Source organism: Lissotriton helveticus, chromosome 5_1 (genome assembly GCF_964261635.1).
Source record: "Lissotriton helveticus chromosome 5_1, aLisHel1.1, whole genome shotgun sequence".
In the NCBI taxonomy this organism is placed as follows: domain Eukaryota; kingdom Metazoa; phylum Chordata; class Amphibia; order Caudata; family Salamandridae; genus Lissotriton; species Lissotriton helveticus.
Window position 1 is genome coordinate 695,440,111 of NC_136065.1, and position 12,806 is coordinate 695,452,916.

At 42.8% G+C, this 12,806-nt stretch overlaps 1 protein-coding gene across 7 annotated transcripts in view; it reads left to right on the forward strand.

Annotated features, from left to right (window-relative positions):
- Positions 1-12,806, forward strand: part of FAM149B1 (family with sequence similarity 149 member B1) — a 635,963-nt gene that overhangs the window by 121,999 nt on the left and 501,158 nt on the right. For 6 of the 7 annotated variants that reach the window (XM_078643097.1, XM_078643096.1, XM_078643101.1 and 3 more), the window contains exon 3: positions 3,770-3,905. In XM_078643097.1, the coding sequence (XP_078499223.1) occupies positions 3,770-3,905 (136 nt within the window). The remainder of the gene's footprint in view (positions 1-3,769; positions 3,906-12,806) is intronic. The other variant, XM_078643100.1, reaches the window with a different exon arrangement.

Genomic DNA, 12,806 nt, shown 5'->3' on the forward strand with positions numbered 1-12,806 from the left:
CTTTCAATAGCAATGAGTTTCTAATTAGATTCAGTGTCAAGCATCAAAAAAGTGCGCCCTTTTGACCCCAAACTAATGGTGTTGTGGAACGATCTATGGGCACCCTAAATAGAGTGATCCAACGTGCATCAATAGAGGGAATCGAGTCAGACCTTATGTCAAGCCCTCTGTGCCTTTCGTTTGACTCCTCACTCCACCACTGGTGAGAGTCCTACCACTTTGCTGTTTGGGAGACTGTGACCGGGCAGACCGGGCCCAGGGGTCACCAGAAGCGTCAAGGGACTGGTGGACTGCCATATCTCCGTCCCTCTCTCTCTCTCAACAGGAGACCTGGGCATGGAATGCTGAGCAGGACAACGAAGACGGAAAATACCTAGGTTCCTTTAACAGGTCTCTCTTCTGTGACGAGACTCCACCCCAAGGGAGTCCAGCCCGGACAAACACTGGATATAACACCGGAAGCCCACCTCCAGGCGTGTGACGTCACCGACGTGGAAGAAGAGAGCTGGAGAGCCGCGACCGGAGCGAGGAGGAGTGAATCACCTTTCGGATGCAGCGTGGAGCCATTCGGTGGAGCAGATACAGTACCCGCAGGAGTAAAGTCAGGAGGCCAACGACCCCATCTATCCCCGAGTCACGCTCACGGGAGAGCGTGGCTATCCCAGGAAGTTCGAGACCCGATCAGCTAGCTGTATAGAAGAACTAGAAACCTCCCGTCACCACGGAGCCCTCAAGCTTTGCAGCAGATAGACTGACCAGTAGACACAAACGAACTGTAAAGAAAATAAAGCCTTATTTACCCAGAGCGTTTGGGCCCTTGTCCTTCTGCGCCATCACAGAGACCTGTAAGAACCAAACTACCATGGCAGACCAATGAAGAAACTCCGATCGCTGATGTGGTTAATGCCACTGACACTGCTCGAAAACATCAGATGAAGACTTATGCTGATCCGCGTTTGAGAATTAAGGAAATTGTCTTCAAACAAAAAATGAAGCAGAAAACAGATCCTCTTTTTGCTGCTGAGACTCTGAAAGTTGTGACATCCAAGGGACATATGAGAACAGTGAAACGTCCCATAAAATCCATCACAAGGGATTTGTCACATTTCAGACACCTATCTCGGCGAATTGGCTGATTAGTGCAAGCACCTAGATGGCTTATCAAATAAATATAAGGCTGCTGTTGTTTACACCTTTTATTTAACAATGGGAGAGATACTGTGTCTGAAGAATATGAGTGCTAGTACCCGTGGTTATGGGCAGACTGCATGAGAGAATTCTGTAACTATTTGGAGAGGTGTTATGGTGTGGTTATTAACCGTTAGGAGATATTCAGAAGTTCAGTTGTACACTTATGAATAAAGACGTCAGTTACGAGCTCCGTATTGGCGTGTTCATTTTGTAGCTCCCAGGCTGAAAGGATGCTACAGTCTGTTCCAAAATGAATGCCCTACTGCGCACAGTTTTTATCTGTATCAAACCCCTCACAGTCACTAAACCTACATTAAGAAATGAAGTTGATATGAGTAGAAAAGTGGGTAATGTAAACAGTGTTTATTCTATGGAGAGAGTTTACTCTGTACCACACTGTTTGCAGACAGTGAACCTCTTACGAGAAATACACCACAGAGTATTAAAAACTATCTACTAAGAACAGGGTATACTGTAAGCAACCCATGTTCAAAAATACACTATTCGCTTACAATGACCAAAGTCTGAAGGTGTTAAAGATTCATACTGTAGTGAAAGCTTTACAGTTAGTCTATATTTTGAAGCAAAAGAGTCAGGTGTACCTAAGTTAGTACCTGGTACACACAGTCTTCTACATTATGAAGAAATTGTCATGCTAAGGCAATCCTTTCTAATAGCTCTAGGCCCCTTGCAATAGTTAGTATTTACTACGTAGCATATTTGCCGTGCTGGAAAAAATTTCTACAGAACCAAAAAATGTTTGTGGAATATACTGGACACAAGTCAACTGTCATCTGCACAAAGGATTACTATTCAATACAAAGAGTTATAATAACGTTCTATACACCTCTTACGCATTAGCAGCAAATGCGTTTTGTAAATAGTTACATCCATTAACTGGGCACATGCAGTACAAAATTTGGTAGAGAAGTAATAAGGAAGCTACCCATCAATTTGTGAACTGTAAAACAAACTAACACTCTCATTGGATGCTTTCACCAATATGCTACACCAATGAAAAGGAGTATTCTCCAATAGCAACAAGTACACTAATAAACACAAATTCACATAGTTATTACTATAGGGCAAATGTTTTATTGCCACCATAGCGTTTAGGTGACTTGTTAAAACACTTTTTAATGCCTTATCATTAGAGAATCGTTATGCAAGGAAACAGCACAATCTGCCAGTTTTTGTGATTTTTGTCACACTGCACAGACATAACCCAGTGTGCTCTTGCTATGATGAAACATGTTTACTACTACTCCACAAGAAAAGACACAGCACTGCATAAACTATACATGCATATGCGCTTTGCCTCATAGCCCCACCCCAATCTCTACAGTGGTAATAAATAGTAAATTACATTCTGAGGATCTGCATTTTAATATGGGTGTATGTGTGGCATCTGCATTTGTATTGTGTGTGTATTTGTGTCAAGATGTACTAAAGCTGATATTGTTGTGATGTGCTGGATGTTTTAGTCATCCTTTGTTGTAATTGGTATGGTATCTGTATGGTATAGGTAACATTGCCATCAGGTTATCAGTCTGATCCTGCCCAGAAATATATGTATGGAGTACCTTCATTAAACACTAGTTGAATTCTAAAGTAGTGTCTGTTTTATCTATCTCTGTCTGACAAGGATAGCCTACTTAAGCCTGGTTATCTTTCTGAGCAGCTAATTTAAAGTATAACAATTAATTCCATTGAAATATATGTATAACAAATGTAGAAAACAGAGATCATCAGACTGTAAATAGGGTTTAGGTCTGAGCCGAGGTTTAGGATTAGAGAATAGACCTACATTTAGTAATTTTAAATGTAGCAATTTTCCGTGTTTTATCTGTTTTTTTTCAGTGCTACGAATCCGGTGCAATGTTACAAGACCATAATTTAGAGATTTTATTACGGCGTTTCACTTTATTTCAGACCACTGTAAGAGAAATGGCAACAGAGACTGAAAAGCTTTAGATCCACTGAATGCCCTTTTGCACCTATGATAGTCTTACCCCCTTCTGAAAAGGCTTTCAACATCAATATTGCAAGAATTGTCACATGTTGTTCCCTATTATGATATCCACAGGGTACCTGTTAGTAATTGACTTCATGCCTACTCAACCGAAGTCTATGCTTCTTCTGGACTTTCCACAAGCATATACTCATCTAAAAAAATTTAGAACAAACTTGATATATTGTTTTTTCCAGTTATTATTCTCTAAATACCTTTTTTATGAACTATATTTATACTGCATAAATTCTTATTTACATTTTTTTTATCCCAGGTCCTGCATTATCTCCCTCTCCAAAGATGTAAAATGTACACCTGTGATTTGGGAAGGAGGCAGAGCAAAGCAAAAGGGTATTGACGCCCTACCTGCTTTGTATATTAGCTACTCTTAGTTGTTGCTTTTCTTCATTGTTAAAATCCCCCCTCAAGCATACGTCGTGCCTTAGTGCATTCCGTCCTAGGTCACTATTACGGTAGATTGACGTTTATCTGTCATTAAGATCCTTGCTTTATGTTCAGATGTGTAATTTGTAAATAACCATTCAATGAAATACATTTTTATTCTAGTGCAGAGACACCGGTGTCAGAAGGTTCAACGGATTTAGTCATCACTGTAAAAGATGCTAGTAGCTCAGAGTCCACTGTTCGGAGTTACTCCGGATTCTCCACAGATGTCAGTTCAGTTATGTCCTGGGGCTTTGATGTGAGTACACTTGTGTGTTTTATTGAATTTGCAGCTTTGTGCTCAAGAGTTATTTATGAAGTGATCAAGTAATATCTGTTTACCAAGTAACCAGATAGATTTGTGTCTCGCACAAATGTTTAATTGTATTTCCAGGCCCTCTTGCATACCTCCATCTGTACACCTTTCTAGCCAATAGACGATTAGGGAGTTTGCACCCCTTCCTTGTTTTCTCTGATACCGATGCTCCAGCTCAAGAAAAGAGGGGCTACAGAGTCATAGAAGGACAACAAAGTTACACCTCTCAGACGAGCTCTAATAAGAGCGAAACACATGTGTCAGGGATTGCTTTTATTCATTCCAGGTTGGATTGGGTGGTGTTTTACCAACCCAAGCTGTAATACTCTGCCTGTTATGGTAAAAGCCTTTAGTCCTTTTTCAGCTCAGGCTGGATAGCACTAGCCAGTTTTATGCAAGACTTTGCAAAATGCCTTACTACCTTTTTAGCTTGGCGTAGATGGCACTGTGCTAATCTTGTGCTTAATACTTTCCTGGAAAAACAAACACTTTAGGTGAGTGGATTTGGGGTGTCGATTGTTTAACTGTGTCCTATATAAAGGAGTTGCTCTCCGTCTAAAACTTAGGAACTACCCATGGTCCAATGCTCTTTTTTTGCATGATTTGTGCAGCACTCTAAGCCTGAAAGAAAATTGTTTTGAAATCTGTATTTACCTATCCATCTCTCTCTCTCTCTCTCTCTCTCTCTGTGCGTGTATATGTTTTTGTGTGTATGTGTATATATATATACAAGGGAGCATGACTCCCGAAACGCGTTGATGGATGTGATTTAAGACTCAATAAAAAGCCTAATTAAAAGATATCCACGAGAGAGTGCCGGATGACTTCTTTGAAAGAACAAAAGAAATCCCATTTTGAATATATATATATATATATATATATATATATATATATATATATATATATATATATATATATATATATATATATATCATCAGTGAGCAAGGACGTGAAGTCCGAAACGCGTCTGATGGCTTGCACCGTAATAAATATTTGAAACTACAACGGAAGACTGACTTTTGCTTATTTTGTAGTCTGAGTACCTGCTGGTGCGGAGAAGCACAATCGCGGCAAGTTGGAGTTTAATATATATATATATATATATATATATATATATATATATATATATATATACACCCACATATACAAGATGGCTGTCAACACTTCCTGATTTGGAGAGTAGGCAGCCAATCAGAGTGAAGCTCGTGCCCGGGAGGGTTCGCAAACCCTCCTCTGTGCTCAGATATCGATATTTTTGTTTATTTCTCAGGAACTACTGAACGGATTTACACCATTTAAGAAAAAGGTCTCTTTCTGAACCAAGGGCTACCTTCTTACCAAATTTGGTGTAATTCCGTTAAGCAGTTCGGACTGTAGCTGTGTCTAAAATTTCCTATAGAAATGAATATGGGGAAACCGCATTTTGGGACCCCTATTTTTCTCAGCCCCCGCTTGATGAATCACACTGAAACTTTTGATGCCAGGAGCTAACTGGAGCACCCCCTTAGTTGTGATAATTTTGCAAATATTCGTGAACAGGTGCCAAAGATATTGGCATTTTGAAGCGAAACGAGGTCCTAACTACTTACCTCTGCCTGGTGGACCGGCACCTCCCCGGGGCTTAGTAAATTGAATACGGGGGTACACCCCCCCCCCCCCCGCAGCCCTGGGGACTACCATCTTCTAAAGTAAATTAGGGGGGGCCTCACAGCCCACCTCAAGACCCGGGGAACACCACCTCCCGGGACTATGCAAGTTGAGGGAGGGGGGCCGCGCGGCATGTTGTCCCATCCATTTTCCGTAACAGCGCAGTAGCGCTGGCTTCTTTTTCTTTTTCTTCTCTTTCAAAGCCCTTGCTGTGACACGTGCAGGACCGTGTTGCCACATCCCATTTCCTTGCTAGGATTAACACGACAGAGATTATCGTTCAGAACTAAGGCTGCATTTTATTAGTATAACCTGGAGGAACAAAACGCTTTTGTCCCACGGGTGGTGCAAAGAACTGCGCATTTACAGCTTTTGAACCACAAAGTGATATAAGGGGTGCAAGCAGATTTTAACAAAGCGGAGCCAAATAGAACGACAATGCTATACACCAAACGACACCCACGAGATATAAGGAAATAGGCTCCAGTCCCGTATTTTAAATATTGCCTTCATTGGACTAGAACATAAAAATTCCATTTGACTTTTAAACAAAATTAGAGTTGACATCTTTTAGAAGGATTATTAACAACTAGCTTACCCGTCGCGCATTGCTGCGATCTCAGAAGAAAGGAAATTTATGGAAACTTGTTATGATAACATTCAATTTACATTGTGTCATTTTTATTGAAACTTATTCATTTTAATATGGAAAACATTTCAAAGTGTTGTTTTAATTCTGTTTTTTTATTTGAGTGCTTGTGGATACACGATATTTTTTGTTTTTCCGTCTGGTGCGTAGACGAATAAATCAGAAGGTTTTCCGACGGGTGAGCTGGCCACATACAGTTGTCCATGTGAAAAGCATGGATTCTCCAAATCTAGTCCACACACTTGCAGCGATTGTCCTTGTGCTTTGTTGATGGTCAGTGCAAAAGCGAGTCGCACCGGAAAGTGTAAACGTTCAGTTTTGGAAAGATTATGAGGGCCCTGGGTGTCCGGGGGGCCGATATTTAACAATTTTTTTTTTTTTGCCAGAAACCTTCGCGGGAGTGTACTCAACAACTTTTAACAATTTTTCTTTTTTTTTTTTTTACTTTTTTTTCTATTTTTTTAGGCAGAAACCTTTGCGGGAGTGTACTCAACAACTTCCCAAAGTGTCATGCCGATCGGATGAATGGTGTAGTAATGCATAAAGGACAAACTGACATACTTTGTTTTTTATATATATATACTAGCTTACCCGTCGCTCGTTGCTGCGATCTCCGAAGAAAGGAAATTCAAGGAAACTCGTTATGATAACATTTAATTTACATTGTGTCAATTTTTTGGAAACTTATTAATTTTAATATCAAAAACATTTCAAAGTGTTGTTTTAATTCTATTTATTTATTCGAATGCTTGTGGATACACGATTTGTTGTTTTTCCGTCTGGTGCGTACATCAGTATTCGAAAGATTATGAGGGCCCAGGGGGGGCCGATATTTTAAAAAATGTTATGCCAGAAACCTTTGCAGGAGTGTACTCGACAACTTCCCAAAGTTTCCTGGCGATCGGATGAATGCTGTTTTAATTCTATTTATTTATTCGAGTGCTTGTGGATGCACAATTTGTTGTTTTTCCGTCTGGTGCGTACATCAGTATACGAAAGATTATGAGGGCCCTGGGGGTCCGATATTTAGAAATAAATTATGCCAGAAACCTTCGCAGAAGTGTACTCATCATCATAATCATCATCAAAACACTTTATTCGATTAATTAAAATCATAAAAGGCAGACAAATTCATACAATTCAAAAACATACATCTCATATATATACATCCTTAGTGCAAACCAGCAGTGGAGAATAAAAATTGTTTTCCCAATAAAAACACACATGATCACAATCAATCGGATAAAAAATCAATCAATCAGGGTCGAATGGGGAAGGCAGTCTCTTCGTTTTGGCCCGCATAGCTGCCACCAGAAAGCTGGCCACATAAAAAATGTCGCTGGGATTACTTAGCATCTGCAAATAGGTGAGAGCAGGTCTAACTTGTATAAAACCTGCGTCTCGTAAAATTGGTAACAAATATTTTTTCCTTACATCAGAGTAAAACCCGCAAAACATAATAAAATGCATTGTATCCTGGCGAGAGAAATTGTCACAAATGCAAGGCTTACAGCAATCTGGTTTGCTCCAGGACGAGTAGGTACCCAGGGAATAGTGGATTAAGTTAAATCTAAATCTGATCAATCGGAATCTGTGATAAGGATTGGAAACAATCCTCAGGTACGGCTCAAGTGAGGGAAATGTTAGTAACACAAAATTGGCTCGGACTGATTGTTTTTTTAGTTCTCTCTCCTCACGTTCCAAAACTTGCCATATCCGAATAGTGAGTCTTAATCCAGTTTACATCTTCCTTTATGATACGACCTGGGGATGAATAGAGCTCAAGGCGCCCTAGACGTGTAAACACCGTTCTCAAATACTCCAGCCAGGGAACCCTTTTAGCATTATCCATTGCTACAATATCACCTAGAATCACATGGTTCAGGGTGATTTCCTGGTTTAACCAGGTTTTAGCCCAACAAATCAGTGGGGCCACCTTCAATTTATCTGTGACATAGCCCAGCCCTACCTCACAGTGTGTGGAAAAAGTGGGGGTAGACTGGGGCACAGTCAGAAGGGATCTCAAAAATCTGTTCTCAACTAATTGAATCTTATCTTGAGAAACATAACCCCACAATGAAGAACCATACATAGCAATGGACAAGCATTTTGAGTTATAGACTTTCAACAGGGCCTCCATTGGTCGGGACCCCAACTGTTTTGTAAAGCCCATGAGTGCAGAGGTGGACCTCGCCATAGAAATACTTTTGAGCTTTATTTGGGGGCCCCAGGAGCCTTTGTCATCAAAGAGAACCCCCAAATAAGAGAAAACGGCAACCCTTGACACCTCCTCTCCCTTACAAAAGAAGGTTTTGGATTTAAGTCTGTTGCGAAGTTTACACATCACCATGACATGTGATTTTTTTAGGTTCACTTTCAGATCCAGCGAATCCATAAAAACTCCAAAAGAGTCCAACAGTCTCTGGAGGCCCACTCCTGTGCGGGCCAATAAAACTGCATCGTCCGCCTATAGGAGAACCGGTATTACCAATTCTCCTACCCGCGTAACATCCACCTTAGGACCCCCTAAAAACTTCTCTAACGCGTTAATATAAATAGTAAAGAGAAGGGGGGCCAGGATACAACCTTGCCTAACCCCCCTCTCCGACCTAAAGTGGCTCGTGCATCTGCCTTCCTGAGTGACCCTAACTGTGGCATGGAGATCCTGATGTAAGGCTGCTAAGAAGCTAACCAGGGGAGGGTCAATACCAATCTCTAGTAAAATCGACCACAGTTTACCCCGATTCACCAGGTCAAAGGCCGAGGATAGGTCCATAATTGCTATAAAAAGGGACCCATCCTTCGTCACCGTATATTTGCTAATTAAAAGCTGCACGTTTAAACACTGATCGAGGGTGCCTCTCTTCTCTCTAAACCCATACTGTAAATTAGAGAGGACCCCCTCAACTCTCTATGTTATCCCTGAGTTTATGGAGTAGGACTGCCCAAGATTTTTACTGCAGAGTCTAGGAGGGAAATGGGTCTATAACAGGAGGGATCCCCTCGCTGCCCTTTTTAAAAAAAATCGGAATGATAACGGAGGTAGCCCAAGAGGCGGGGAACATGTTTGTAGTTGAAGCATTAAAACGTTTATTAAAATCTTGGCCCATAAATTCGGAGAGTTGCCATAAAGATCAGCTCGCACACCATCCGGGCCCGGGGCCTTGTTTTTGGAGGTCTCCTGAATCGCCCTTTCTACTTCATCAAGGTTAAAAGATAATAGGGGCATGGACTCAGGCACCAAGGGAGGACCAAACAAGGCACATGGGCCTACAGCGCCATAGATCTCTTTAAAATGGCGAAGCCATTGATCATCTTGTATAACGCAGTCCAGGATTGTGTTCTCTGAGGCGGCAAAGAACGGATGATTAATTGTTGCCCAAAACTTCCCACTATCATGCAATATGTCGATTGAAAGGAGCATCCCAGGCATCCTTTTTGATTTCTTTTTGCCGTCCGATAGTGGCTTGTTTATATGACCTCCTTAAATCTGCAATGGCCATCTTATTTCTTGGGCTAGCTTTTAGTGCTCTAAGCAAAGCCTCATGAGCCCTGGAACAACTGCTGTCGAACCATCTTGGTTGGGGGTTGCATCGCATAGTTTTTGTGGTAGTCAAGTCCTTCGAAATCTGTGTGCATATTGCTTGAAAGGCACTGATAATCTCTAGTCTTGTTGAATTGCTATCAAGGCAGATGGCCATGTGCCCATCGACCTTGAAGAGTAGATCCTCCAGAAAAGTTTCAGGGACCACCTTAGACCACTTAATCCGCCTTCCTTGATCTTTAGAGGCTATTGATTGCCCATCCTGATACGAACGATTCTTGATAACTGTTACAACTCCTAAGTCGAACTCAAGGAACATGGGGTTGTGGTCGCTAAATATTGAAGGTATGACCTTGTAGGCCCTTACCCTATATAAAACCCCGGTAGAGATAAAGATATAATCAATAACTGTGCCAGGATGGGTGCCCTTATAAGTGGCAACCCTCGCCTCCACCTCTATAAGACATGATTCAAAGATGTTACAGTTGGCCAAGAATTCTTCAAGTGCCTCCCCTTGCCAAAGTGAGAGACCGCAGAGCCAGGCGGCCTCTCGTGAACCCCCGCATAACACTCCTCACCACAGGGGTGTATATTAAAATCACCCATTAGGATGAACTCGATTACAGTGTTTTGATTGAGACTGTAGTCAAGCATAAACTTTTCCAGGGCCTCCAAATGTTGGTTACCATGTTCGCGCTCTCTGGAATTATAAAAGTTAATTAAAAGAATCTTTCGGGAGATTGAAATCGACCATTCCACTATTAGTATGTTGCACGAGCCAGATTCCATTAACTTAAAAGACCCAACAAGATTTAAAGAAAAAGGGAAATTAGTCCTCCCTTTGCTCTCCCCGCTGTACCCACAATTGCCGGGACTACAAAGCTAGTATAGCCATCAAGGCTAAAGCTACGTGAGGGGTCCCAGGATTCTTGTAAAACAATTATGTTGTGTTTAGTTAAGAAATCCAACCAAACTGGGCTCTAGTGCCAGCAACATTCCAGCTAATGATTTTACATCCAGCCACTGCCTCAGTATTGGGGGGACTTGGAAAAGTTGACTGCACTGGGGCTACCTGTCAATCGATAGCGTCTAAATCTGTTAGTGGGCTAAAGCGATTATTTAAAGCCAAACCGGGTGCCTGAATTGCGGTACAGTTTGGAGGTGGTTGAGGGCCTGTAATAGTTGGACCTCCTCTTACTCTTGGTCTTTGGCCCCCCACAGACAGTTGGTATGAGCGATTGAGCTGTGGTTTATGGAGTAGGAGAGCCTTGTGCCATACAGACTTAGCATTATACATATTGTTGGCCCCAAGAGGTGGGTCTGGTGGTGGATAAAAATATCCCAAGGGAACTGGTCTAAACCCTGCTTTGGCTATCTCAGATCCATCCCAGAACAATCTGTCTGCCAAATCGGGGCTGTTAAAATTAACTAAAACACAATCGCCCTCACTGGTCTTTGGGCATTGCCCGATCCAACCCACCCTTCTGGCCATGATGACACTTGAGGAGATATCCAAACCTCCACTACAGTAGTTAGAACACCAGGATCTGGCCACCCTCATCAGCACACCACTTGATTCCTCCTCGCCAACCTTAAGCGGAGGGACCCCCAGAAAAACTACCACTAAAGGTGCAGCCTCTGGGGGGAGATCCAGGACTGGAAAGATTCACTCCTGAGGCGGAAACCGGGAGTTGCAGTTGTTCGTTTTTTTTTTTTAATTGAATGTCACTTGATTATTGTGTTTTAAACCTGCACCTCTTTAAGCACTCTTGGGGCAGAAGCCCGAATCTCACTTACTCGCTCAGCCGATTTAAACGCTGGTCGATTTAAAGTTAAGAATCCAGAGCTGCCGCCATCGCAGGCGTGCACCCTGGCCACGCCCCTTCGAGGCCACGCCCCTCCCGCCCAGTTAAAAAGGTCGCTGAGAACTAGCATCTGACTGAAAAGATTCACTCCTGAGGCGGAAGCCGGGAGTTGCAGTTGTTCGTTTTTTTTTAAATTGAATGTCACTTGATTATTGTGTTTTTAAACCTGCACCTCTTTAAGCACTCTTGGGGCAGAAGCCCGAATCTCACTTACTCGCTCAGCCGATTTAAACGCTGGTCGATTTAAAGTTAAGAATCCAGAGCTGCCGCCATCGCAGGCGTGCACCCTGGCCACGCCCCTTCGAGGCCACGCCCCCTCCCGCCCAGTTAAAAAGGTCGCTGAGAACTAGCATCTGACTGGAAAGATTCACTCCTGAGGCGGAAGCCGGGAGTTGCAGTTGTTCGTTTTTTTTAAAAATTGAATGTCACTTGATTATTGTGTTTTAAACCTGCACCTCTTTAAGCACTCTTGGGGCAGAAGCCCGAATCTCACTTACTCGCTCAGCCGATTTAAACGCTGGTCGATTTAAAGTTAAGAATCCAGAGCTGCTGCCATCGCAGGCGTGCACCCTGGCCACGCCCCTTCGAGGCCACGCCCCCTCCCCTCTTCGATATAATGTGCATCTACCGGAAGCGCAGCGGACGAGCGCAGCGGGAGCGCCGTCTGCGCGCCGAAGGCAAGCCCGTCCGCGTCCGGCCGGGGACAGGGGCCACCCCCCGATCCTTCTCACAGGACGCAATACAACTCTGCTACCCTTTTCACATTGAGACCCCCCTTGATGGATATTTGTCTCCATCAACATCACCCCCTTAACCTTCCCACCTCCTGTCAACATTGCAATGCCAACCTCAAAATGACTCAACCCAAGCAGTTACAGCAAAACTTCACTCTATTGCTTTTAAACTGCAGGTCTATGCCGAAACATAAAATAGAAATAGCACTACTTCTAGAAGAACGATCCCCTGATGTCCTCTTTCTAACCGAAACCTGGCTAACCCCAGACTGTGACCCGGATATAATCCAAACCTTGCCATCGGACTATTACAACGAACGCCGGGACCGCGCAAGCGGAAAAGGAGGAGGCCTCGCCATAATTTATAAATCTATCTATCAATGCCATTGCACCCGTGACCCCATC